The 23,228-nt window shown below is 51.7% G+C and overlaps 1 protein-coding gene across 1 annotated transcript in view; it reads left to right on the top strand.

The window, feature by feature from the left end:
- Positions 1-23,228, top strand: part of PKD1 (polycystin 1, transient receptor potential channel interacting) — a gene marked incomplete at both ends in the record, with an annotated part of 83,933 nt that overhangs the window by 33,409 nt on the left and 27,296 nt on the right. Inside the window, 14 exons of the mRNA XM_080353888.1 lie at positions 384-553; positions 3,341-4,009; positions 4,294-4,477; positions 8,063-8,277; positions 8,982-9,094; positions 9,176-9,302; positions 10,226-10,503; positions 10,977-11,726; positions 12,740-12,871; positions 14,508-14,683; positions 15,120-15,253; positions 15,800-19,422; positions 20,371-20,520; positions 22,877-23,020. Coding sequence (XP_080210014.1) covers positions 384-553; positions 3,341-4,009; positions 4,294-4,477; positions 8,063-8,277; positions 8,982-9,094; positions 9,176-9,302; positions 10,226-10,503; positions 10,977-11,726; positions 12,740-12,871; positions 14,508-14,683; positions 15,120-15,253; positions 15,800-19,422; positions 20,371-20,520; positions 22,877-23,020 — 6,865 coding nt within the window. The remainder of the gene's footprint in view (positions 1-383; positions 554-3,340; positions 4,010-4,293; positions 4,478-8,062; positions 8,278-8,981; positions 9,095-9,175; positions 9,303-10,225; positions 10,504-10,976; positions 11,727-12,739; positions 12,872-14,507; positions 14,684-15,119; positions 15,254-15,799; positions 19,423-20,370; positions 20,521-22,876; positions 23,021-23,228) is intronic.

The following is a 23,228-nucleotide window of genomic DNA, read 5'->3' as shown; positions in this document are numbered from 1 at the left end:
GACAGATCAATTTGATTCTCTTAGCTATTTTTTAATGGAGCTGTAAATAGTCTCCCTTAGCTGGAGAGGCTGTCATTACAGCCAATGGCTGTGAGATAGAAAACTATTTTAAATGTAAGACTGTGTCTTTAATTTGCTTCTAATTGCAACAATTATTTGTAGAGTGAAAAAAGTACTTGGAGTACTTGCCTAATTCTAGCCTCTAGAAAAATCATGTTAATTATTGCTTGATTCCCTATTCATTAACTCCCCTCGCTGTTCTTTCTGAGGCATTTCTCTGGAGTGGTGCAGATGGGAACCGTGAGGGATCTGCACGCTGTGGTAATTAACACTTAGCACATGTCAAGTTAATGCCTGACTTTTGTCTGATCTCCCTCTTACAGAAAATTAAGTTGGAATCCATTTGTTTGTGACTGCAAACTTGCCTGGTTGCCCCGTTGGGTGGAAGACAGAAAAGTGAGAGTGGTTGAGGCGTCGGACGCGAGATGCACCCACCCTCCCCAGGTGGCAAACCGTTCCCTCTTCGACGTCTCCTTCCTCAGCGCTGCTTGCGGTAAGGGAACGCTGCGGGCGGTGCTGGGGGAGATGACTAAACCAGTGCAAAGGATGGGCCCAAAGGCTTCACATCTAGACCTCCTGAGACCTCAGGTCACCAGTTCTAATCTAATTAAGCAAATCATAGAATCATTTTGGGTGGAAGAGACCCTCCTGATCATTTAATCCAACCGTTAACCCAGCCCTGGCACTAACCCATGTCCCCGAGAACTTCATCTCCACGTCTTTTAAAAACACCTCCAGAAGTGGTGATTCAACCACTTCCCTGGGCAGAAACTACACAACTACACAGAAAGCGTAATCAAAAAACATTAAAATCAAAAGAATGCACAATTAAATGTGATTTAGAGACAACTAAAAACTGTTTTAGAAGCGCTACACTGCGGTTTGAAAGACTATTGCTGTAAAAAAATCTGCAAGATATTTGCGATCATCACGTTTGAGGAAAAGTTAATCCCAAAAGAATCATAGAATCATAACAGCAGCAGATGACTGTGCCCTGACGCCTGGGGCTGGAGTCAGTCACACCAGGGCTGAGATCAGCAAACTCCTTACAGACAAGCGTCAGGCAGCCATCAGATGGCACCAGCCCCATCACTTTGGGCTCTCCTCTCACGCTTTTGACAGACTGACTTTAAGCAGTGAAATCTCACTGGAGTTGATGGGACCTGAGGACATTGTGAGGTTGAGTCTGTGCAGCTGACAGGGCTCCACATTGGGAACGTGGAATGAACATCCGGATCTGCAGCCCGTGGCCTGCGCGGAGGGCAGTGTTGGGGCTGCCTGGGCTAGCAGAAACGCGGGCTGGTGTTTAATGGGAGGGTGGAAGGGAGACCCCTAAGAAAACTCATCCGACCTGGATGCTTAGCAACGTCCAAGTAAGAGAGAGGGAAGGAGAGCGAGTGCTCCCCCCGACAGGCATTGGGCGTCCCCGTTAGTGCGTGACAGAAGGACACGGTGATGGGGCTGAGCTGGATGAGCCCCCTGCTGAAGTTCAGTGCTCAGGGGGCCAAAACCCGGTGGATGGTTGTTCCTCTTTCCACAGCCCTGCAGCACCTTGCAGGAATTACCAAGGGGAATAACAGTGGCACTGTTACTCCTCTTGATAATTATTTGTTCCCCTCTTGATCTACTTAGTGTGGAAACAATAAAGTGAGGCTGTCTCTGGGGTAATTCAGTGTAATGGAAGCAGGCTGGGGACAGCCTGCCAGCTACTGACAGTTGTTAATGACCACCAGGAAATGAAGAAGTTTGACCAGGCTGGTGTTAAAAAGCAAAGTCGTTCCCATGCCGTGGTCTTCCTCACGGGACTTTTCTTAAGAAAAGTGGCTCAAGGTTTGCAGCAAAGCCATGGAGAGAGACGGACAGTTGGATGGGTTTGGTGTGGGAAGATCACGCAAAGCCAGAGCTGTTGGGATGTTTGGGGGGAGATGTTGTAGCAACCAGCAGCAACAGAGGAGCAAACATGGCTCGGCTGCGTGGGCAGCGCTGAGCGGAGGCCAGGCCGGCCCAGCTGGGCTGCGGCTGTGCACGTGGCAGAGGTCCTGCCGCTGAGTTTGTGGCAGAGGAACGTCCCACCCCTTGCAAGGGGGGAGCAAACTCCAGGGAACGAGCTGTTGCTCTGAGACCTGGGCTGCTGTGGCTGCCGTCGTACGTGCCTGCGTGTCCCTGCACGTGTCCGCCTGTGCTCCCTGCAGCCAGGCACGTGTTGTTTCTGTCCATCCTTGCCATGAATGCATACATGTCCATCCTTCCACACTCCTCAGGTGCCATTGCCCTCTTTTCTAGCACCAGATTTTGCCTGCAAGTAGGTGGGAAGCTCTTGGCCCTCCCCAGGAAGGCTGCAGTGGCTGCCAGTGATGTTTCCTCCATGGCCCCAGTGTGTCTGTAAAGTGTGTTTGGTTCTAGACATTTTGCTGGAAGCCCCAAGTAGCACATGGTGAAACGTGCTGCACCAGACCAAGCCAAGGTACAGCCAAGGGACAACCTTTTGTCTTGGTCTTACTTGGTGGCAAGTCCTGTGGGCTCCTTTGAGGGTCAGATTCAGGCGAAGCATGAAGTCCTGGGTCAAGGCAACCCCCGGTATCGGTACAGGCTGGGGGTGAAGGGATGGAGAGCAGCCCTTGATGGAGAGACCTGAGTGCACTGGGAGATGAAAGATTGGCCATGAGCCACCATGTGTGCTTGCCACCCAGAAGGGCAATCTTATCTTGGACTGCATCACCAGCAGTGTGGCCAGCAGGTCAAGGGAGGTGATTCAGACTAGAAATGAGGAAGAAATTGTTGCCCCTTTGGGTGGTGAGAGCCTGGCCCAGGTTCCCAGAGAGGTGGTAGATGAAGCATCCCTGGAGACATCCCAGGCCAGGCTGGACGGGGCTCTGAGCAACCTGAGCTGGTGAAGATGTCCCTGCTCATGGCAGGGGTGGCACTGGGGGAGCTGGGAAGGTCCCTTTAACCCACACTGTTCTGTCATTCTATGCCTCCACATCTCATGAGACTGTCAGGCTCTCCAAAGATCCATTTTATTTACTGAGTGTTGGTGCTCCATAAATCTGTGTGACTGGTTTATTATTTCTGTCATCATTAATTAGCATAAAGAGTTTGGAAATCATTGCTGAGGGATTAAAGACTTCCCAGGCAAGTCTCAAAAAGGAAGTGCTTGGAGTAGGAGCTGCCCAGGAGAAGCCCATTCCCAGGAGCCTGGGGTGGTGTCTCCTGGAGGGTCTCACCAAGCTGTGGCCTCACAGTGTCAGTTTGCCAGAGGATCTTCTGTTCTGTCCCCCAGGAGCTCAATACATAACGTGTCTGACGAGCAACCACACAGAAGAGGCTGAACTCATCATCCTCTTCACATCTGTGCACCCCGGGGACCTCACCGAGGAGACCTGCAGTGCCCTCTGTTATGCCGAAGACCAGGAATATGGAGGTTTCAGCAGCCAGGGGCAGTGTTTGTGTGGTGCTGCCCAAGAAACAAACTCTTCTTCCAGTTGTTTGCTGTTTTGCACTGAGCATTTGTCCGGGCAGGCCTGTGATGGCCCATCGCTCGTCCCCTCGCCCTTCCAGGCACAGCTGCCCGTGTCCTTCACAGGACTGCAGCCCCGGTACAGCCTGCACCAGGCCGTGCTCTTCAACGTCAGTATTCCCATCGCTGCCAGCACTTTACTGTGGGAATTTGGGGACCAGACGGAGGTTCTCAACACCACTGGAAACACAGCTGTCCATGTGTACACCTTGCCTGGGCAGTACAACATCACTGCCACCATCTTTGTGGGCACCAAGGTCTTATCCGTGCAGGCAGAAATTGAGGTGGTGGCCTCACCCCAGCAGTTAGAGCTGCAGTGTCCTTCCTTGGTCAAGACGAATGAGAGTCTGGACATCTGGATCCACAACAGGGGTGGCACTGGGCTCACGGTGCTGTACGGGATCACCGCAGAGGCTGGAGAGCTGGGCAGAGGTACGCGGGGTGGCTGCTGCTGAGCTCAGGGTGGCACTGGGTCCTTCTCTACCGAGGACTAAGGGATGGCTCCTTTGGGCACTCCTTGCTCCCCTGACGGACCAGGCAGCATTTGGTGCTGTCCTGGGCCAAGGAGATGACTGCACAGAGTGCACTTCAACAGCAAAGGGAATTTCTGGGCTCCAAGAAGGACGGGACATTCCTGGAGCTTCCCTCCCCAATTGGATTGGGATGTGTGGGCCCATAGTAAGGATGTCATGCTTGTGTTCTTCTCCCCCATGCAGCTGTTCACCCCATGTGCCCCCCCGATGGGCTGGTGTTCCCGGGCAACAACCACTGCTACCAGCTGGTGGTGGAGAAGGCCGAGTGGCTGGAGGCCCAGCGGCACTGCCAGGAGCGCGGCAACGGGGACCTGGCCTTTGTCAGCACCCCCGACATCCAGAGCTTCCTAGTCGCTCATGTCATCAGGTAAGCGAGGAGGGAAAGGGTTAAGATTTCCTGGGGACGGATCTTGTGTTCCTGGGGTGACACTTGCAGAGGGGTCCAGGTCCAGAGCGTCTAGGCAAAGCTGGTCAGGCTGGGGAGACACACGGTCCAGGCTGAGCACAGGGAAATGGTGAGGATGAGGCTGCTGAGCAAAGAGGAGGAGTAAGCAGAGCCTGAGCCCTTGCTGAGCTTGGCTGCTTTGCTTAAAGGCTGTGGAGGAAAGAAGAGAAATGGGACAGAAAGGGTGGAAGTCGGCACTGGGAGCAGTGGGATTGCTGCTGGTGGGTGTCTTATCCCTCCGTTGGTGCCTGTGGGTGCATCTGGAGCGGTGCAGATGTGCAGGGTGAGGAGCGAGTGGGGCTGGGCTGAGCCGAGCATCCACCCGGGAGGTCAGCATGGTCTGCAGACTGTGAGCGGTGGAGACGGTCTGGTGCTCTTGCCCAGAGGGTGTTTGAGTGCCACCACGGAGCCCCTTGCAACCAGCTCCCTCCATCAGCAGCATTACAGCTGTTTTGTCCCACCCGTCACACCATGGTGGCATCCAGCACCGCTCCAGCAGAGCCTGAACCAGTTCTGCAGCTGGGACCTGCACCCTCCAGCCACGGCTGCAGCCTGAACCCAGACCCTTCTTCTTCCTCATCCTGAGAAGGAGCCGTGCTCCTTTCTGAGTGTCAGGGTCCAGCAGCATCTGTTCCACCTCAGGCCTTGAGCTTTATAAACAGAGAGCACGGAAAGTGTCAGCCTTTGATTAAATCCGCCCCTCTAAGTGCTCTTTCTCCAACCAGCCGTCTTGGCGGGGGGAAGGACGATCAGAAAAGCTTTCAGGGGCCCAACAGCTCTTGTCAGCACTCCCAGATGCAGATGTTGGAGATGGCCTCTTCATAAACACGGCCCAGAAAGCACATGTGAAGGGAACAGCTGCGTGTGACGTAGGCTTTGAACAGTCCTGCCGAAGGTCTGACAGCCCCTTCTTCCCAAACTTGTATCCTTGCCGTGTTCCCTTCATGCTGGGATTTATCCCGAGATTGCAAACATGTGGTCTGTCCCTTCCCGCGGGTTAGGGACTGGTCACTGGCTGCTCCGATTTATCAGGCATTGCGTGCAGGGCTTTTGATGGACTGCAGTAAGGAAATCATGAGACCTCAGAAGGGAATGAGCCGCCCAAGCTGTTTCCCAGCTGCTGCCCCACGTTGCTCTCCTCCCCAGCCCCCTTTATTTCATGTATTTATTTTATTAATCCATTCAGATAAACATGAATGAAGCAGTTCCAGGATGCGATTTCCCTGGTGATAAAAGACAAATCAACTGAGCCGCAGCTTTTTTGGAACATGCAGGCTCCATGGTTTCTTGTGGGAAAATGGCAGAGGCAGAAATGTGTTTCCTATTAGAGCGTGCGGCAGTGATGGCCACTCTCCCTCCTTCGCTCCTGCCGCTCAACAGCCTCCCCAGGAGCAGAGTTCTCCATCCTGCAGCCCCCCGGGGACCCTGCTTGCCCTATGGAGGCAGCTTGGGGAGCCCCTCTCCCTTTCCTTCTCCCACCCTTGGTTCTGCACTCAACCAGGCAGCTCGCTCCTTCCTCGGAGCGCAGGGGTGCTCACATGCTCACATCCTGCTTCAGCAGAACCTGTCGAGAGCCCTCTGGTTCCTCTTTGCAAGGCAGTGGGCTGAGCCGTGGGGCAGGGGTGGAAAGCAAGCCAGCCATCCCATTTCTTCTTCTTCTATTTTGTGTGTGTGTGTGTGTGTGTGACTTGCAGTTAGATCATAGCTGGAATTAGAAAAGGAAAATCACTATCGGGTTTTACTGATGGCAGCAAACAGGCGGTTTCCTAGCCCTTTCTCCATAATCCCCTGCCAGTGGTTCAGGAGCAGAGTGCAGCAGTTATTTATTTTTTAATCTTATTTGCAATGAAAACTACTGATTCATGGAACAGTTATTTTTGTTGTCGTTTTTCAGCATGACCTCATTAATCATTTAATCTGGTTGAGCCCTGCAGTGGATAGACACCAATTATCCCCCTGGTCTGCTTTTTGCACAGCGGTTGTGCCACCCCGGGAGCACATGGGAGCGGAGGGACAAGGCTGCGCCAGAGCTGGGTGCAACCTGCAGGAGTTGGAGCTTTGAGGGTGCTCATGAGAAGTTAATACAGAACAAATGCCTCACTTTCTGCTGGGTGCAATTAGAAACAGTTGTCCAGGCTGTTTGTGGCTATGAGAGACTGTTCAGCACTTTCCAGCAGAATCTCTGCTGGGATTCAGCCAGCTTCCCGATGTGGAAGGGACATTTCATCTTCCTGAAGCGACACTGGTGGTTTTTTTGTGTTCCCCAACAGCCACTGCTGGACAGGGGTGGCTGAGGAGCTACTGATCTCCCAGCAGCTGCATCAAAGATCCCCAGATTTGTACAGGAGCTCCCGTACCTGGCACCAGCCGAGGTTTAATCCTGCCCTGATGCCAGTTCTGCTCGCAGTGGAGAATTGACTGGCAGCAAATTGCACAGCCCTGTGGTGGGCACTGGGAAGGTCAAACCTTGAATCCTGGGGTCAGTTTTGGGCCCCTCACACCAAGAAAGGCCTTGAGTTGCTGGAGCAAGTTGAGAGAAGGGAACAGAGCTGGGGGAGGGGCTGGAGCACAAATGTGATGGAGCAGCTGAAGGACCTGGGGGGTTCAGCTGGAGAACAGGAGCTGAGGGGAGACCTTCTGATCTCTGAACTGCCTGAAAGGAGCTTGGAGCCAGGGGGATCGGGCTCTGCTCCCCAGGAACAAGTGATAGGACAAGAGGAAATGGCCTCAGGTTGTGCCAGGGAAGGCTGAGATTAGATATTGGAAAAAATTGGGGTTGTTGGGCATTGGAACAGGCTGCCCAGGGCAGTGGTGGAGTCACCATCCCTGATGGGGTTGAACAGATGCGGAGATGTTCTCAGGGACATGGGGTAGTGCCAGGGTTGGGTTATGGTTGGACTTGATGATCTTAAAGGTCTTTTCAAACCAAAATGATTCTATGATTCTATAAATAAAGCAAAAGTTTTATAAAAGATGCAGCTTTTCCAGACAGTTCTGTATGACCGTGCTGTACCAGTCGTGGCTGATAGAATCGGTGCTTACCAGTGTGTCACGAGCTCTGTGGTGCCTGTAACTGAGTCCTCTCTTAACTGGAGCGGGAGGACTGGCATTTTGGCCATGAGATGACTCACATTGTGGGGCAGTGATCATCAGAAGTCGGACTCAGCAGCACACAATGACCTCCTGAGCTGCTTCTCCCCCCAGTTTATCAAAGAGCAGGTGGTTTTTTGTAGCTTTTGGGCAGAGGTGTGAAGGGCTGGTGGGCAGCAGGGCGGTGTGCTGTGAAGGAGCTGTTGTTGAAGAGCTGGGTTCTGGCAGTAGAATGGATGCTGGAATCCTTTAGTAACTAAAAGGCTCCATTAAGTGCAGCCTGTGGCACCCGGATGAAGCTGTTGTTGTTAAGATTATTATTTTTATAGAGAACTATAGATGGCGTCTGTCCCAGATCTTTATAATATTAATGATTTCCTGAAATCCGCCCCCTCCCCCCCCCTTTTTTTTTTGAAGGAGCCTCGATGTCTGGATTGGATTCAATGATTTTGCAAGCACTGGAGCGCAGCAGAGAGGTGAAGGATTTAATCTGGAGAGCTGTCAGAACTGGCTGCCAGGAGAGCCCCATCCCTCCAACGCTGACCACTGTGTGCGGATGGGTCCGACGGGCCAGTGCAACACGGACCTGTGCATGGCCAAGCACAGCTATGTCTGCGAGTACAAGCCCAAAGGTGGGTTCTGCTCCGAGCCCACCATTGCGGGCAGGTGGGTGTCCTGGTGACATCCACAGAATTGGGGTCTTGTGACTTACAAGACTAGAGGGCCTTGGAGATCATTAGGTGGGCTAATGTGTGCTGTGCAGGCTAGTGTTGATGCAACCTCCCAAATCTCCCAAAGTGGTGTAGGGAGTAAGAAAGAGAAGCCGAAAAGAAATGAAATATGGGAGAAGATTTAGGTAAGAAGGAAGAGCCAGCCCAAGGAAGAGAGCTCACTGGCCCTCGTTATGCTCAGTCCCCAGGACCTGGCGTGACTGTGACAGACCCAGAGGTGTTTGCTGCTGGTGGGAACCGGCTGGTCCTGGCCACATTTCTTGTGAAGTCCATGGGGACAGGGAGGATGAGGAGTTCACCTTGTGTTCAAAAACTCAAAGTAAACCATTGGGTGTTGGAAGGGAGAAGTATTTGCAGAGTTCCTAGAAGTCAAAATTGCTGAGAATTGCAAATGCAAACGTCACTTGTGTGAGATGAGAAAGAAATCAAAACACGTGTAAGAAGAAGGAAAATACAGCATCACAGCAGCTGCTTTTCCAGTAAAGCTGGAGATCCAGATTCCTGAGTGGTCCCAGCCCTGCGACAGCTCTGCTGCACCGTGGGGGAGTAACTTCAGGCTTTGCTGAGTCTCACGGGCTTTGTTCACATGTTTCCTTTGCAAACAGGAGTTCTTTTAAATGCTGAAAACTTCTTTGTGGGAGACCTGGTGTTTGACACGCAGGAGGCTGTGAGAAATGTGACCGAAGATGTGGTGTCAGCCCCGTGGGAAGCTGTGGAGGTGAGAAGGGTTTGCTGGTCCCGCTGCCAACACGGGAGCCTGGGGAGATGCAGGTGGGTGAGAACCGCGTTTGTTTTGCAGGTGATGGTGTTCCCTGAGCTGGCGTTCAGGCACGAGGGATATTTGACTGCGCTGGAGTTTGCGACACAGGAGCTGCTGCAGCCCGTTCGAGTGAGGTTCCAGGTGCACAGGCCAATCGATGGGGAAGGTGAGACAGCTCCTCTTGGCACTCGTCGTATTGTCAGAGCTGACACCATCAGGGCCTTGTCAAACCAAGTGCGTATGACCGTCTGTGGCCCCTCTGTCCTCAGAGCAGAAGCTTTGAAGCCTTAAAGGCTCAGAGATTTGGTATTATTTTTTGCGGAGACTCGAGTGCAAAATCTGCGGGCCCAGTTGGACAGCCTGAGGTTGCCTTGGAGAAGTGCTTGTCCTGGAGAAATTAATAGGGGGAAAAACCTTTCTCAATGCGTGAAGAAAATATGAGTGTAAGGAACATGTGTAGAAGTGAATTAATCTTCTGAATTATACTTTATACTTTGAGAAGACTTGATGTGTCAAATGGAAATGTCTTCTGGTCCATCTGGCCCCACAGGTTAACAAGGAAGAACGTTTTCCTGAGGCCGTTTCTTCCCGATGGATGAGATAATCTAATAAGCCTTTTATTCCTTGTACAACAGCTCAATAGTCACAGTTTTGGCAACAATTAATTTTGCAGCAGAATGTTTGCTACAGCTATAGGGTTGGCTGGTTACAAAAGGATATTTTTTGACACTGAAAAGCTGATACTTTGACATGGAAACATTAACTTAAGAAAAGTTGCTTAATGTGTTTTCAGTGTCAAAGCCGGCTCTGCTTTTACTTGGACTCGCTTTCGCTTGAACATAGATCTCTTTCAGATTGCAAATTGCTGCGTCCTCACTGGAAAAGACACTACCTTTGTTTTTAACAGTCTTTGTGCCTTTGTGAAAATTTCCTGTAAAACAGGGCACTTGTCTTACGCAGTACCAGGTCATGCTGCAGTTGCAGCTTTTACTAACTGTGGAGAAGAATGGTGGATTTGGCTTGAAAAGGTGCAATAGAAGTGCTACTTGTTGGAATGGTGATCTTTGCTTTCTCTTTCCCTCATTCCAGACTACCAGGAGGGAAGAAACGCTACAGAACCATTCCACCCTGCTCAGGATGACGGGAACTGGACTCTGCTTGAATGTCCTCCTGGTTTCCAGTGGTGTCATTTGACTAATTTGTGCTCGTCACTAAACAACTGCTGCAATGCAACCGAGTGTGCCAACATTTCTCTTGCCAGCAGCCCAACCCCCGTGTCCCCTCAGCACAATGGAAGCCAGCTCAGCTATGAGCTCGTCAAGGAATTTCTCTTTACAATACCAGCTGGCCCTTCTTCCCGATATCTGGTCAGTGTTTATTAGCTGCTGTAACCAGTGAGTAGGTGGGGCAGTTTTCTCTTGAGTCCTTTGGGTAAATAAAGAGTTGTTCCCAGTTCGCAGATGGAGATACTAAAGTCCCTTCAGATGAAGTGACTTGCCCAGTGTCACACATGCCACCGCTTTCTGTCTTTCCTGCTCTAAGCCACAGGCTCCCTGCAGTAAAACCTGTTACAATCGCACAGTTGGTTAAAGGCAGATTTCCTGGGCTATTCCATTGCAGTTATGCCATGGTGACAGAGCATAAAGATGACTTGTCTATTACCGCGTTTGATACTAAGTAGCCAAGGAGAGAGGAGTGGTGAAAGGTCTCCCCATGCTGTGTTTCTATCTGTGGCTTTTCCGTTGGTTTCCACTGGGCAGTAAATCCAGCCCATGCAAGAATTGGGTGTGAGTGCTCTCAAGCTGAGACATTAATCCAAAAATGTCTCCTCTCTCTGCAGGTGACATTCAGAAAAGAAAATATATTTGTTAGGGTCGAGGACATCTTCAGTATCCAGCACAATGCAGGCTGGGGCTCGCTCCTCCAGTGCCAGCAAAGCACCACATCCCCATACAGAACCAACATCTTCCGCACGAACTCATCCGAGTGGGCTCTTGGCCTGTCCGACGGCTCTGTTGGTGCCACGTGGATGAACGATGCCGTTTGCTCTCTCCGAGTTCGCTATGCCGAGGAGCAGCTGGTCCCGCTGATTGCCCCCCGCAACGCAGGGCTGGAACATCCAGGTCGATACACGGTCCGAGCCAGCGTGGACAACGGGCTTTTCAGCACCAACCTGTCCTGCAGCTTCTGGGTTGCTTCCCGGGTATCAGGGCTGCGTGTCATTCACCCTGCGCCGCAGGGCGGCAAGGTCTACCTGCCCTCCAACCACACCACCCTGCTTGTCAAGCTCTCCTCGGGGGTGAACGCGACCGCCAGCTGGCTGGGGGACAACCGCACCTTCCCCTTCCAGGGGTCCTGCCCTGCGGCTGTCGCATCGCTGACGCCAGAGTGTGCCAGGGAGACCAATGACACCTGGTTTGCTGTGGTCAGCCTGAGCGGCCTCCAGGAGGGGCTGAGCACCCACCTGCTCATTGCAGAGAACACTGTGAGCTCCCAGAACATCACCGTCACGCTGAAAGTGGAGGAGCCCATCCGTGGGCTGCGGGCCACCCCTGACCCTGAGAGCAGAGTCCTGCTAAACACACGAGTGGTGAGTGATTCCTGCTGCTTTTAATTTGTCAGGAGCATTTTTAGCCTTTACGGGTGGGTTTGGCGCACAAGGAGGGCTGGGGCTCAGCTCCACCCTGGTCAGGTGTAGCATCACTCGCTGCTACACGCCAGCTCCTGGATGATGTGGACAGAGCTGCTGCGGACACAGGTGTGTGGCAGAAAGCACTGGTGCTCTCCAGCAGCAAGGCAGCTCAGCTGTACCTTCACCTTAATTCCCTCAGGGGTAAGGCATCACCTCCTGCTAGGGGAATACTGGCTTTCCAGTTCCACAGAAAACCAGAGACATTATGAAAGGCCAGCATTTACCTTCTCTTGACTTGTTGAGGTACTTACTCCTTTAGGTGTTTGGATTTGCTCTGCTGAATCTTTACATCACCTGCCTGAAGCTATACAAATGTTTAATCCATCCATCAAAGTCTTGGAGTTCATGTGGTGTTTGCCATCATTTTTTTTTCCCCAAATCCTCTGTCCCCAGAGCTACAGCTGGGCCCTAGGGTCCTGTTTAATCACTACCCATTGCTATCTGATGGCAGAACCCTTTTCCTGCACTGCCTGTTGGTCTCACCCTTCCTGGCTGCTCTGCAGGAGTGAGGGGGGAGCCTGCTCTGTCCCCTGCAAACCATTTTTGCCTTTGGTTTGGGTACATCAATGGACGAGGGTCAGAGACCCAGCTTACAGGTGGAGCTAAAGCTGAGTTGTTTCCACAGAGATATCAGAAAGTTTTTTAGGCAGCAAGAAAGAGATCCGGTCACAAAAGAGGAGCGCTGGGTTATAGGAGCAGGCGGTGTGGGTTCTGCTCCCAGGCCTGCTGATGATTTATGGAGCCAGGGTCTGCATTTCTCTATCAGCAACAAAGCCACAGATGATCTCACACCTCCGTGTCCTGCTCTGGCGCTCTGTCTTACAGGTGTGCGGTGCCTCCCAGTCCAGCTCTGGGAAGCGCTCTGCATGCTCCTCCCTCGCACCAGTATAAAATGTTCTTATGCCTTTCAGAGCTACATCCCTGTGATGGACGCTGGGTCAGATGTGACTTTCCGATGGACAGTAGATGATAAGCCATCTTTCACTTTTTACAATGTTGTCTTCAACGTTATCTACCAAAGCCCAGCCGTGTACAAGCTTTCGGTAAGCCAGGGCTTTTCCTGTAAAACTGTTTCGATCCTGGGTTTCCATTTCATTCCACAAATGAGGCAGGAAAAGCAGCAGGGAGAGCAGAAGGCAGAGCTGAATTGAGGAGGTTTTCACTCTGCTCCTAACAAGCTCCTCTGCCATTTCTCACTGAGCTGCTCTTGCAAATGCCAATAGTAGGTTTCTTCCTATTCTTCTGTTACAGCTGCCTTCACTGTCTTCCCCATCTTTGCTTTCTCCTCTTTTTCTCCATGGTCTCTTTTCTGGTTTTGGCGTGTCTGTCCTCACCCGTTGCAGCAGGATGAGGCCGAGCCCTGCTGCAGGGTGCCAGCCGCTGCTTTGGCAGGTGGCAGATGTGGATTCAGAACTGGGCAGAGGCAGGATGCAAATGTCAGGTGTTCACAGGCAGGACAGAGCTGCCGCCACAAGCTCTTCTGGTCTCTGTCCTCTCTTTCTACTGGTGCAGACTGGAACAGTGGCTTTTGTTGTGGCCCCAGAAGAAAGATAGAGTGGAGAGTCTGGGCAGAGGGAGGTATCTATTGTGGAACAGGAATTTATCTCTGGCCAGAACGTCTCTTTGTGTAATGCCTTGTGCTGCCCTGGCTCCAAGCTGTGTGATCCCTTTGCAGGTAACTGCTGGTCCCTGAAGGGACACCAGCCCTGGCTTGGGGGATGCACCAGTACTCATTTTCTTGGCACAGCACTATGCTGAGTAGCTCTAATTTGCTGGGCAAAGCACAGTGCTGACAAGCCTGGATTGCTTTAACTTACAGTGTTGACAAGGCGACATTAGTCTGAGGTCCACTGGGTTCAGTGTAACATCTACAGAAGCCTCAACACAAGCTGCTTCTGTCTCTTGGGGTGGGACGTGTCTGTTCAGCTGGGTTTGAAGGATCCCTCTGTCAGCAACTCAGCTCTGCTGCTACTGAGGGGGTGACAAGATGGACTGGAGTTGGACCAAGGGTTGGACTTGATGATCTCTGAGGTCTTTTCCAACCTAGGCGATTCTGTGATTCGTCGTTAAGTGCCATGTGAGTGTCACATGCCTAGGTAATCCTGAGGATCCTGCTTTACTTTTGTCCTCTCTCTTGCCCATCTATTCTCCCTTTCCCTCCTCTGCCCAGCTTTGCTGTCCCTCTCTGTGCCTAGGATGCTGGAGCTGCACTTGGCTTGATTTTATGAGTTTCTCCCATTCCCACTCTCTGTGCTTGCAGCCACTTGTCTGTCACTGTCCTGAGGACACTGTGTGGCTGTTGCCCCCTTGGTGGCAGCAAGTGCCGGGGCTCAGCAGCTGGACACAGTGTGCAGGGCACATCAGGGAAGGCAAAAGAGTAACTGGCAAGTTCAGAGCCAGAGGAGTCTGAGGATGAGCAGCTCTTCTTGCCCAGTTGCTGTAGAACCAGTCCTTGGACTGGCTTTAGTGGTGGAGTTGTGGTGGTTCATCAAGAGGTGGCTTTGCCGGGTAGGTGGCCTTCCAGCCTGTGCTGCTTTCCAGTGCCATTGAGGCCGTTGCTGCTGCCCCTGTCTCCCCTGAGCCCTGGGGTGTCTCTGCAGCATCACGAAGCCACTCTCAGGAGAGGGCAGCAGGGCACGGCCATCCCAACTGCATTCTTTGTCCCACTGTCCTCCCCAGCTCACCGCCTCCAACCACGTCAGTAACTTTACGGTCAATTACAATGTCACGGTGGAGATGATGAATAAGATGAAGAACCTCACGGTGCTTGGTGTCCTGCCGGTCCTGCCTCAGAACAGCACGGTGGAGCTCACAGCAAGAGTTCAGGTTGATTCCGCTGTGGATGCTTTGTTCCTGTGAGTCCTTTGCGAGTTAGGATCTTACTGTGCGTAGCTTACCACTCTTGCCTGCACTGTTTCTCTTCCCAGGGCCAGCTGATGTCAAATGGCCCATTTCTCAGCTGCTGTCTAGTTAATTTGAAATCTTTGCAGGTGTGGTTCAGTCATACTGGCTGGGACCTCTAGTCCAGGCTGAAATACTTTTCTTTTAAAGGATTGCAACGTTGCTTTAATATTGGGTTCCTTCTCTTCTTACCAGTGGTGTACTCCTCTCCTAGCGACAATTCTGCAGCGTTGGGCACTGCTACTGCTTTGATACTTGGCATTGTGCTTCCTATGGTTTTTCTGGAAGCCCCAGCCCTGAGCCTGAAAGACAACGCCAGGCCAGGCCAGGGCTCCTCTGGGTTTCCACGGTTCTTTTGTGCAATGTAACATGGTTTGCATGTTTCTGCAGGTGGGATTTTGGAGATGGTGTCCAGGAGACATACCTGTTCAAACCTCCCTACAACAAGTCTTTCTTTGTTCCTGATCCCAGTGTCCATGAGGTTGTGATTGAGCACAACATTTCACACGTCTATCAAGACCCAGGTATGGTCAGGACAGTTCTTTGTGGAAGAAGAGGCTCAGGCATTTGTGCTGCCAGGGGGGCTACAAGGCACCTTCCAATAAAAAATGGCTTGAAAGTCATTAAGTTGTTCCCGAAAAAACAGCCTGAGTGGCAGGAAGTCTCCAGCCATTTCCATCCTCACTAACTCTGTTTCTAGGACAGGTTTGCCCCTGCTGTAAGACGCAGGTGCAGAGCGCACACTCCCCTTTACAGGCAGTCTTGCAGAGAGACGAGCAGCCAGCGAGCTCCGTGCTGGTGGGAGGGGGCAAGGAGGGGTCTGTGAGGGAACAGAAATCAAATCAGTACTCTGTGTCTGTCAGACTGGTTCCTTACCTGGTGTCTGGGCCTCACGTGCATGACCAGGTCATAATTCCCGCTTGTCCTGGCCTGGAGGGCGGAAGCACCGAATGTATGTGGTGCAGGAGCAGAGTATCTCCCCATCACGCCCCCCCATGCTGCTGCAGCTCTGTGGAAGCTGTTGCATGAATGTGTCCTCACAACTGGTCTTACGCTCTCTTCCAATGCAGGTGAATATGCCTTGGTGGTTGTGGTGTCCAACCAGTTTGAGAACCTCACCCACTTGACCCCGGTTCACGTCCACAGTTACCTGATTGATGTGAAGATGGAAGTAGAGGAGAATGTTTTAGTTGTGAGCCGTCCGGTCACCTTCAGAGCCACTCCATTGCCATCTCCTTACGGTGTCCTGTACACCTGGGACTTCGGGGATGGGTCCTCCCCGTTCACAGGGAGCCACTCTACAGTGACATACAGCTACCCCAGAAGAGGGGTGTACAACATCACCGTGACAGCCAACAACACCATAAGCAGCGTAGAGACAGTTGAGTGCTACCAAGTGTTTGAGGAGATCACTGGGCTCCGTGTTTCTGCAGATGAGGCGGCAGAGCTGGGAGCATCTGTGACCCTGAATGCTTCGGTACAGACTGGGGACAGTATCACCTGGATATTTGATATGGGGGACGGGACGGTGCTGAGGAGCCAGATGCCGGTGGTAGAACACGTGTACATCAAGGACATCAACTGCACAGTGAACGTGACAGCAGTGAATCCTGTGAACTCTGTCTCCCAAACTGTGCCCGTTCGGATATTTGTCCTGGAAGTTCTCAAAATAGAACCTACTTCTTGCATCCTTGAGCACCCAGATGTGCAGCTCACTGCATATGTGACGGGGAATCCTGATGATTACATCTTTGATTGGACTTTTGGAGATGGCTCATCCAATGTCACGATCAGCGGGGACCCTGTGGTGATGCACAACTTCACCCGCAGCGGCACATTTCCCCTCTCCCTGACTCTCTCCAGCCAGTTTAACAAGGCTCACTATTTCACCAGTGTCTGTGTGGAGCCAGAGATAGTCAACGTCACCCTTCTCCCTCCCAAGCAGTTTGTGAGGCTCGGGGAAGAGAGCAGCTTCCAGGTGAGTGCCGTGCCGCTCTACCAGTACCGCTACCGCTGGGATTTTGGGAACAACGAGTCCACTAGATCGAGTGGGACTGAAGTGACCTATACCTACAAGAACACAGGGGTCTTCCTGGTCACAGTGACCGTCTCCAACAATGTCTCTTTTAACAATGACACGGCGTTTGTGGAAGTTCAGGAACCAGTTGGAATAGCAAAGATTGAATATAATGGGACGAGTGTGCTGGAGCTGAACCAGATCTATCTCTTCTCTGCCAGCATGAATGGAACCAAAGTGAGTTATAGTTGGGACTTTGGAGATGGCACTACCCAGCCTGGGCAAATCGCTGCCCACTCCTACAACACCACGGGCCATTACACAATTAGTGTGATGGGCCGGAACGATGTGAGCTTTAATGAGACTGTCATCGACGTCGCAGTGAAACGTCGGCTCCATGGGCTGACCATCAATGCCAGCAGGACAGTGGTGCCATTAAATGGTTCAGTGAGTTTTGTAGCCACGCTCGTAGCTGGCACTGCCATCCGCTACTCGTGGATCCTCTGTGATCGCTGCACTCCGATCCAAGGCTCCTCCACAATCTCCTACACTTTCCGGTCCGTGGGCACGTTCAACGTCATTGTGACCGCAGAGAACAAAATCAGCTCATTGCAGGACAGCATCTACGTCTACGTCCTGGAGCAGATTGAAGGCCTGCAGGTGTCCAGCAGTGAGCTGGTGGAGGACATCTATTACCCAACAAACAAAACACTCCATTTGCAGGCAGTGGTGAGGGAGGGAACAAACATCTCTTACAGCTGGGTAGCCCAAAGGGATGGCAGCGCTGTGCAGACCTTCACTGGGAAAACCTTCTCCTTGAGTGTCCTAGAAGCTGGAAACTACACTGTCTATCTGAAAGCCACCAATATGCTGGGATGCGCAACTGCCAACAAGACGCTGGAGTTCATTGAAAGCCTTGGTCTTTTAAAGCCTTCTGCCTTCCCCAACCCCGTTGCTGTTAATGCCTCTGTTAACATAAGTACCACCATAACCAGTGGCACCAGCGTCACGTATATTTGGTACCTAGAGGATGGTTTCTTTCCCGTTACCTCTGAACCCTTTATTATCCACTCCTTCCAAAGCCCTGGAGTGACAGAGGTCATCATTGGAGCAGAAAACAAGCTGGATTCAACCAATGCAACAATTTACATCTGTGTAGAGGAGGTCATAGAGGGCCTGAGTATAGGGACTGCAGAGCTGGACTGTAGATACGTCTCATCAGGCTCCACGGTGGTCTTTGAGGGGGAGCTGCAGAAAGGGACCGAAGTGACATGGCTTTGGGAAGTGCCCAATGGCACATTGACTGGCCAGTCTGTGGCGGTCACATTCCCCACAGCAGGGTTTTATACCGTCTATCTGAACGCATCAAACGACGTCAGCTGGGCTCTGGCCAGCCGGAATATCTCGGTACTGGACAGGATTCAAGGGCTGGAGGTTCTTGCCAGCAAGAAGGTGGTGGAGCCGGGGGACCGGGTCACCTTCGTGATCAGGATGTCGTCAGGTACCTCTGTGAGTTACCTGGTGAGCATAAGCGGGGACTACTCTGTGGTGCTCAACAGCTCCAAGTACACGCACGAGTTCACCAAGAGCGGCGATTATTTGGTGACTGTGACCGTGCAGAACCAAATCAGCATCGCACATGCCCAGGTGCTCATCTCTGTGCTGGAGGCCATCCGTGATGTCAGGCTCCTCAACTGCTGCGAGGAAGGCATTCCCACGGGCAGGGAGAAAAGCTTCAGTGCCCAGGTGGGGAGCGGCTCCCGCGTATCCTTCTCCTGGCAATTCTCCCTGTGGAAAGAGCAGGACCGATCCCTGGTCACCATGGCAGGGGAGAGCGTTTCCTACACTCCAGAAGCTGCAGGGCTGCTTGAGGTTCTCCTCAATGCCTTCAATGACTTGGGAGGTATCAATATCACCAGAACCATCCAGGTCCAAGACCCAATAGTCCAAGTGTCCCTCACTGCCTCCAATGCCTTTGTCAACAGGACGGCCCTGTTTGCAGCTGCGGTGGTGCCCAGCAGCAGGAGCGTTGAGTTCTTGTGGACTTTTGGTGATGGCTCTTCCACTCAAATGACCAGGGTTGCAGTGGCCAACTATTCTTACCTGAGCCCTGGAGATTACCTGGTGGAGGTGAATGCCACCAACCTCATCAGCTTCTTTGTAGCCCACCTCACTGTCACGGTCAAAGTCCTGGAGTGTGAGGAGCCAGAGGTGGAGTTAGCCTTGCCCCCCCAAGTAGTCATGAAGCGGTCCCAGAGGAACTACCTAGAGGCACAGATTGACCTCCGAGGGTGCATCAAGTACCAGACAGAGCATCTGTGGGAGATCTACCGAGCACCCAGCTGCATGAAGCTGGATGAGTCCAGCAGGATCCGTCTGCCGAATGTTGACATGAACAGGCCCCAGCTGGTTATCCCGAAGCTGGCCCTGGAAGTTGGGAACTATTGCTTCATCTTTATTGTCTCCTTTGGAGATACCCCACTGTCCAAAAGCATCTTTGCCAATGTAACTGTGATACCAAGTAAACTGGTCCCAATCATTGATGGGGGGTCATACCGTGTATGGTCCAACACTCAGGACTTAATCTTGGATGGGGAGAAATCCTACGACCCGAACTTGGATGATGGTGAACAGACTCCGTTGTTATACGATTGGTCTTGTACATTCTCCTCCAAGGTAAGAGCAGTTTTGCTCAGCCAAGGTGATCATTTGGGAGCTGCAGCTGCACATCAGCTCCACTAGGAACGTGTCTGGGTTGAAATGATGTTGAAGGAAGCTTTTGTGAGCATCTTTAACAAAGCTGCTCTGGAAGGAGGGTTGCAAAGGTTTCCTGATTGCCAGCTCAGGAGGATGGTCCGGTTGCTGTGTCCCTGGGCACAGCAGAGGGGCCAGCACTGGGATCTGAGATGTTCCTGTTGCTGCTGCCCTTGGACTTGACCTCCACAGTTTCAGTGGAACTGCTTCCATAACCTGACAGCATTATAGAGCTGCTGGTGGCTGAGGGCTCTGGTCCCTCTCCTCTTTACAGTTAAATGTCTCGAATTCCAGCAGGGGCCAAAGTCAGACTTTGGAGGAGTCAAGTGACCACAGGTCATGGTCACTGTGGTCACAGACAGGCCACTGTAACACGCTGAAGGGCTCTGACCCTACAGTGGCAGAAGGGCAAGGGAGAACTGCTCTTCAGATTCTTCTGGGAGATCCACCTCAGGAGGATTTTTTGATTGAATGTGGGATTATTTTTCTTGTTACAAGTCATTGTTTTCTATATTGACCTCAAAACAGAAAGAAACAGAGTGTGCGTGGATTAGACTTTTGAGTTTAGTGTGAGCTTTTTGTGTTGTTTGTCAATGTTTATAAGCTATTTAGTGAAGGATTTATTGCTATAAAATATGAATTTGAAGCTCAGGTGAAATACAGGAGTATTCCAAGTACTATTTACTAACTTGAAGAATAAGATAATGTGCTTTGTTGTCCACACACCCCGTTTCTCCCACCTCAGTGGTGGCACATTGCACAGTGAGACCTGTAACGGTCACTTTGTGTGGACCTGAATGTTTGGGCTGTGGACTAACCCAATGTGCACCCGTACCAAGGAGGGTTTGAAAGTTCTTTTCTCCTTGCAAGCAGAGCTCGGCTGCAGGGTGCTCTCTGAATTTCAGTGCCAAGGAAGGGATTGTCACAATTTCCAAAGCGCTATTAGAAGCAGATGTGGAGTATACGTTCGACCTCACCATCAGGAAGGAGGGAATGAGTCCCGAGGCAACAAATCAAACCGTACGTACCCCTGATGACTGTCCTGTCTGTCCTTGGGTGCCTGTTCCTGGACACAGCTGAACTGCAAGTCCACAGCCCCTTTCCATGAGGAATTTTGCAGAGGAGAGCGCTGCTGGCTCAGGATGGTGCTCAGCCATGGGGACACCTCGGGCTGTGTCCCTGTCCCCATTGAGAGCCAGTGGCAGTTTTAGGGGGTGGAAGAGCCACCACCTGCCTGCACTGGCCAGCACGGGAAAGAGTGGGACACAGATTTTAGAGCATAACTGGGGCTCCATAACTGATCTTGTCCAGGTCGTTTGCAGGAACAGACATTGGTATCTCTGTGATATATTAATCTTTTGCTGCCTCAGGCAGCACTTTTTGCTTGTCCTGCCAAGTTCTTTTAGTTTCTTCCTTCCTTTTGACCCCGTGTTAGTCCCTGTCTGCGCAGAGGCTGCGTTAGTGCCCCAGCCCTGGGCGGCTCTGGCCACCGTTCCTGGGACTGAGAGTCATAGAATCACAGAATCAAAGAATAATTTTGGTTGGAAGAGACCCTAAGATCATCAAATCCAACCATAACTAAACCACGTCCTTAAGAACCTCATCTCTGAGTCTGCAGCTGCAGTTCTGCCGGAGCAGGACAGCAAAGGGCCCATGGTCGGTGGCTGTTGCCACACCATGCACAGTCCTGGGCTCTTACCACCTCGCAGCACCAGGTTCTCCCGTGGTTGTCACCCACAGCTCTCTCGCTAAGAGCTGATGCTTAGTTTTATTGTCAACAGTTCCTCCCTTCTCTGTTCCTGAATTTTTAAAGGGAGGATTTTTTAAGTGCATGTTGTTTATGTCAAATTAAGCCCAATGCCGAATGCATCTGCAGTCCGACAGCAGTTATGGTTTATGTCAGGAACATTCATCGTGGTGCATTTGGCAATTAGAGATATAGTTAGTCTGAAAGTGGAAACTCTTACCGCCTGGGTTTTAAACCAAAGCTGGAGGATGAAAAGAAAAAAATTAAATTGATAGTCTTTCAAGGACATTCCGTACTATCTGGTTTCCATGCGTGAGCGCAAAACAATGGTTCCAGTGTCGCAGGAAATTTGCAAATACTGTCGGAATGAATGAAGCTTCAGTGCGCTCCGGCTTAGTGCTGGGGAATATTTATCCTCTTTTAAAAGTCTGCCATATTAAACAATGTCTTCATTACTCTCTTTCTTTGAATTCAGAATATTCTTTTTGCCAGGGCGGAGGGCTCTGTCGAAAGCTGGACAACCCCATTTCCGAGGGGATTAAAGGAGTGTAGATCAAGTGCAGGGGTCAGAGCTCGAAAGCCGCTGTGGCTGAGCCACCGGCGCTCTCTTCTCTCCAAGCGCTTTGCAGGGAGGTGTCAGGAAAAGGTGGTTTTCCAGGCTGCAGGACCAACTTGCTGCACAGTGGGAGCTGTGTTTTTTGGCTGTTTTTATCATCACTCCTGTCTCTCAGGGACATAGGTAGTGTCAGAAATGGTGATGGTTCTGCACAGATTGTGCACTAGAGAGCCCAAGGTCCTGAGATGTGTTCTGCAGCTCCAGACCGAGCTCTGTGGATTGGAGCAGGGGTGAGGGGACAGACTTGGCACAGGGCAGCACATCCTCAGTAAATGTGGGTTTCTCAGCTCCCCCTGAGCCCTCTGCCACTCCGGACTGCAAACACTTCCCATTTATCAACCTCCGGAGCTGAGCACAGGGACCTGCAGCCCCCCGCTCCCATGTCCACAGCAGATCTGCCATGTTCCCACCGGGCCGGGTGCTCCGCAGAGGTAGAACCAGAGTTTGGCCACAGAACACAAAGAGCTGCAGCCGCTTCCCAGGGCAGGCGCTCACCAGATGTTTGCTCTGTGCTGTGAAAAAGTCTTTTCCTCTCCAGGTTCAACTTCTTCTCTTTCCCAAGCTCTAACACACGCCCCATATTTGTAGGGCTGACATGGGTCCCGAGATGGTCAGGTCAGCAAAGTGCTTTGTTTGGCATCATCCCTACCCAACAGCACAGGCAGGACTTGCTGAGAATCCAGCACAGGGCACCAGAGGGACATTTGTAAAGTGAGTTGTGTTAAAAAGTGTAATATAGTAAATCCAGAATTACCTAGATTGGCCCAGCTTAGCAGTAGATGGCTCTTGAAAATCAGTGACAGCAGAACTCACCCTGGCCGATGTAAGGAAAGTGATGTAGCTTAAGTCTGACCTGAAATCCTTTGGAAATCCCTTTCTCCTGTTCCCTTGGCTCAAACTGGGCTGGTGCAGAGCGATTCCTCCTTGCAGACCAGCTGCTGGGATGTCTGCCTACCTGTAAGATGTCTGTATTTTAGTCTCAGATCTCCTGATGGAGCCTCTTGCTTTCCCAGGTATTCATCAAGAGAGGAGGAGTCCCCATTGTGTCCCTGGAGTGTGTTTCCTGCAAGGCTCAGTCTGTCTACGAAGTCAGCAAGAGCTCCTACGTCTACCTGGAAGGGACCTGCCAGAATTGTCACAACGACTCCAAGCTTGGGGTAAAGTCGTCAGCAACACTGGTCTTTGGTGGACTTAAGAGAAAAGGGGCGAGTGAGAGAGAACAGAGTGGAAAGAGCTGTGTCAGAAATAAAATCCCGGACCTGTTGTCCGGAGCTTTTCCTTGCCCTGGGTTGTGCCTGTCCGTCCTACCAAAAGACAAGTCCTTGCTGGGTCATTTTGAAGGCAAGCCCATGAATGACCAGCTCT

Source organism: Nesoenas mayeri (genome assembly GCF_963082525.1).
Source record: "Nesoenas mayeri genome assembly, chromosome: 15".
NCBI lineage: Eukaryota > Metazoa > Chordata > Aves > Columbiformes > Columbidae > Nesoenas > Nesoenas mayeri.
This window is presented reverse-complemented; position numbering and strand designations above follow the sequence as displayed.